The sequence below is a fragment of the Pararge aegeria genome, chromosome 26, assembly GCF_905163445.1.
Source record: "Pararge aegeria chromosome 26, ilParAegt1.1, whole genome shotgun sequence".
NCBI classification, from domain to species: Eukaryota; Metazoa; Arthropoda; class Insecta; order Lepidoptera; family Nymphalidae; genus Pararge; species Pararge aegeria.
Genome location: NC_053205.1, coordinates 3074135 through 3078458, shown reverse-complemented (window position 1 = coordinate 3078458; position 4324 = coordinate 3074135). Strand labels below are relative to the sequence as shown.

Below are 4324 nucleotides of genomic sequence, written 5' to 3'. Positions count from 1 at the left end.
CAATTAACTAGGCATCGCACAATAAGTTTAAAGCTAAAAAAAAATATATCAATTTTTAAGTATAATGACGCAACATTCGTCCCCTCCACACCCCGCCGCCGCTGAAACCGCGCGGGAGTGTGGCTTGCCTCATTGTTTTTAGAGTTATTTAGATCTATTTTGCGAGATTCAGGCCGTATAAAGGGGAGGGCGGGTAATAAATCTCTCGGATGTAACGTCTCATATAATTATGGTCAAACATCACTTTAGGTAAATTCGTTTAACCATTAATTATACTACGACGTTACATCCTCAAGATTTATTATTCACTATGTAGATGTTTAGCGCTTAACGCAAAATAGATTTAATAGAAACATCATAGTTAAATCAACATTATTTATTTAACAAACTAGATATCAAACATTAACTAATATATATACCGGAATATATATTTGAGCTTATGTAAGTAATTAATTATTATTTTAAATCAAGTTGGCCATCAACCACCTTATCTTTAAATACTATTAAATACTGCGTCGGCAAAAGCATTGTTGTCTTCTTCCAATATCGGTCTATCATAAAATTTCGCAAATGTTAATGAATTGCCGGACCAACCTGCTGTTCTTTTTATAGTGTCTACCGATAGACCTCTCCGACTGGCTGCGGAAGGAAGCATGGCGGGTGCTATGGGCCGAAAAAACTGTAATGTCAATACCGCTTTCAGCAAGCACAGATTTAATCCAGCGGCTAATTGTTGAAGAGCTAGAGCATTATGTATGGGTTTTTTGAAAGTCAAAATTAATTTTTCGGTATTTGGGTAATGGCGAAATTTTCGGGTTATTTCTATATACGATGTCAATGCTCTTGCCGGGCAGATTTCTTCCTTTTCGGGGAAGAATGGAATAAAAAGCCTCTGCATGGGGCGGCCCGGAGCAGAGGTTTTTATTTGGTCTGTAATAGTTATCTCTACGTTATCATCGTTTACTCTGATATTGGGTAACCGAATCAGCGATAGCGTCTGGACACGTTGTGCAGTTGACAATGCGAGCAGAGCTACTAATTTTTTCGAGATCTTGTCTGTTGGCAAGTTTCGATTTGGATACCAATTAGCTAAGAATTCTAAGATTATGTTAGGGTTCCACGTAGATTGGTATCTAGGTAAAGATGGTTTTGCTTTAAAAGCTCCTTTAAGAAACCTAGATACTCTTTCGTCTTTGCTGAATTTTTTGCCCAAAATCAGAGAAAGCGCTGATTTAATTGTGTTTAAGGTGGAGTAACTAGCGCCAGTTTTGAATTGTAACGTTAAGAATGCTAACGTAAAAGGGACGTTATTGTTATAACAATCAACTTTATTTTGCTTAAAATTTTGCCACCATTTTTTGTATGCGCTATTATATTGTTTTAATGTATTTCCATTTAAAGAAGCTAACATTATATCTATGGTATCGCTTGAAAGGAATTGTTTTGAAAAAGCTTTCCTGATAATAGTGTTGACACCAGGGTAAGCCGTTTCCAGAGTGGATGTCGCGTTCTGAAAGGAGATAGAAGTAACTCAGGCTCTGGGTTAAAATAAATAGGTTCGTATTTAGATAATTTCATAAAAATCGGAAACCACGGCTGACTAGGCCAATAAGGTACGACTATAATACCAGTGGCTTCTTCGTTAATAATTTTTCGAAGACTTTTGAGAATAAGCGAGAAAGGCGGAAACGCATAGAAGAAAAAGGAACTCCAGTCAAGCGTGAATGCGTCGATATCAAATGCTTCTGGGTCTCGTTTCCAAGAAACGTATTTTTTGCATTTAGCATTGATACGTGTTGCGAATAAATCGACTTGCGGATAGCCGAAGTTGCTTATGATTCTGTCAAACGCCGCTGGTGACAGATCCCATTCTGTGTCAATGTTCGAGCGACGGGACTCCTCATCGGCCTCTACATTATCTTTTGACTTGATATAAGACGCATACACGTACAACTGTCGTTCTTCACACCATTGCCAAATATGAAACGCTATTTCATTAAGGTGAACATATTGTACTCCACCATATCTATTTATATAGGATAAAGCAGTTGTATTATCTATGCGCAACAATATTTGCTTTTTTTGAAGCTTTTTTGCAAAACATTTTAATGCATTAAAAGCAGCTAGTAATTCTAAGTAATTGATATGACTCATGGCCTCTTGGGTGTCCCAGAAACCTCCTGTTTTTTCCCCTTCGCAAGATGCGCCCCAGCCTGATAACGAAGCGTCTGAATAAATTTCGAGAGCATACTTTTCGTCGCGAATATGATTATATGACGTCATAATATGCTGAATCCACCAAGACAAATCTGGTTGGACATGAGAACGTATTTGCATGAGAGAGTCATAATTTTCCTTAGCCTCTCTAAGTGCTAAAAATTTTTCACGCTCCAAGCGTTTTGTGTATACCCATTCGTAAGCAATAGCTGGGCAAGCAGAGCCTAGTATCCCTAAAAGTCTAGCAAAATCTCTGATAGAAACGGTGTTTTGCACAGACACGTCTTTGATATACTTAAGAATTTTTAGACGTTTGGTGTTTGGTAGCCTTAGACACATGTTTTTTGAGTCAAGTTCAAACCCTAAGTAGGTCTGAAGTTGACTTGGTATTAAATTAATCTTTTTGTAATTTATAACAAAGCCTAAATATTTTAGTAAGTCAACACTTTCTGTGACGCACATCAGGCAATCGTCATAAGAATGACCTATACAAATTATATCATCGAGGTATGTCGCTAGTATTAGACCCTTACGTCTCAGCGTAGATACGACGGGTTTTAGAAGTTTTGTGAAAATCAACGGTGCCAGGGACAAGCCAAAGGGTAAACATTGAAATTCGTAAGTATTTTCTAGAAGTTTGAATCTCAAAAACTTTTTACTTTTTTCACTAATAGGCACTAAAAAGTAAGCGTCTTTGAGGTCCACCGTGGACATAAAACAACCTTTAGTCATAAGTTTTGTAACGGTTCGGATGTCCTCCATTTTAAAATGTTGAGCACTTATAAATTTATTCAGGTTTTTTAGATTAAGTATAAAACGAAAGGAACCATCTGGCTTTGCGATAAGAAATTTTTTTGATAAATATTGTCCTGGCATTTCGTTGCATTTCACAATGGCTCCTAATTCCTTTAATTTTTTTTTTTTATTTTTTTCTTATTTCAGAAGTAATTTGACTAATTTCTATTGGGCTAAAATTATCATTCTTTGGAGTAAAGTTTTGTGATACTGGGTAGTCAAAAGGTATGGTGTAACCTTTGACGTAGTCTAAAACTGTAGTATTATCAGTTACTTTATGCCATTGGTCTAAAAAATGATATAATCTACCCGCGTGGGGTATTATTACCTCTGTTAATTCTTCGGGACCTTGGGTTTGGCTCGCGTCGTTGTCCGCTGTGCCCGGTCGCCTGGTGGTGGTGGTCGCCGGTTCTGCTGGGACGTGTAGCGACTCCTCGGCCCACCCTGTCTGTTCGCTCTGTGACCTTGTAATTGGGGTGGGCCTCTCCAGTTTCCCTGTTGTGGGTATTTCTTGGAGGTGGTTGGCGTAGCATCATTACGTCTTATTTGTAGTCCGGACTTCTCTGCTGTTTTAGAAGCCTTTATTTTTTCTCCTAGATTAGCACCAAAAAGGTAAGCATCCCTTTTTACATCCGTAACCATGTACAGAATTTTTTTATCTAATGATGAGGCTATCAGTTTTCTTCTACGCTTTGTGTCTTCATAATGGAGATCTAAAAATATTTGACTTATGTCAGAAATTTTCTTTAGTATTTCTACTTTGGTCATCTCGTTTCCAATAACAGTGGTGGCTAAGTTTGTTAGCTCAGATATACCCCGACCAAGTTGATTTTGTGATTTTTCCATCAGCTTGTCACGATTTCGGGCGGCGTCACTCAGGACGTGAGTGATTTCCGGGTTTAATAGGGGTGCTTTGGCCAAACGAAAATTTTCCGGTATCAAGCATTTTTCTACAATCTGTTGTTTCTGATCCTTAGTTAGGCCGTCCACCAACACAAGCCCCCAACGTTTAGCGATCTCTTCTGGAATTGTAGGTCCGAAAACCTCTTCTTTTACCTTCGGGTCTCCGAGAGCTTCCAAGATCTCCTCGGGTAAAGAGACGGTCTCAGTGCCAGTACTTGGCATGAGCACGGGTGGCCGTGTTACTGACAACACTGTATTATTCGTATCAACGGTATTTTGTGCTACGATCACGGATTTAGGTCGGTTGCTTTCGCCTACTGAATAGTCAGAGTCTGATAAGGGTAGTATCGGTATTTCACTGTCGCTTTCTAACGGTACTGTGTTAGATCGACTATTATCGATCGATCTA

At 38.6% G+C, this 4324-nt stretch overlaps 1 protein-coding gene across 1 annotated transcript; it reads right to left on the bottom strand.

Moving 5' to 3' along the window:
* Positions 1 to 493: 493 nt before the first annotated feature.
* LOC120635004 lies at positions 494 to 2979 on the bottom strand. The gene is made up of 2 exons (XM_039905911.1): positions 1629 to 2979; positions 494 to 1290 (listed from the first exon to the last, which is right to left on the bottom strand). Exons 1-2 carry the CDS (start codon positions 2977 to 2979, stop codon positions 494 to 496), a joined length of 2148 nt encoding a protein of 715 aa, XP_039761845.1.
* Between the last annotated feature and the right edge of the window lie 1345 nt (positions 2980 to 4324).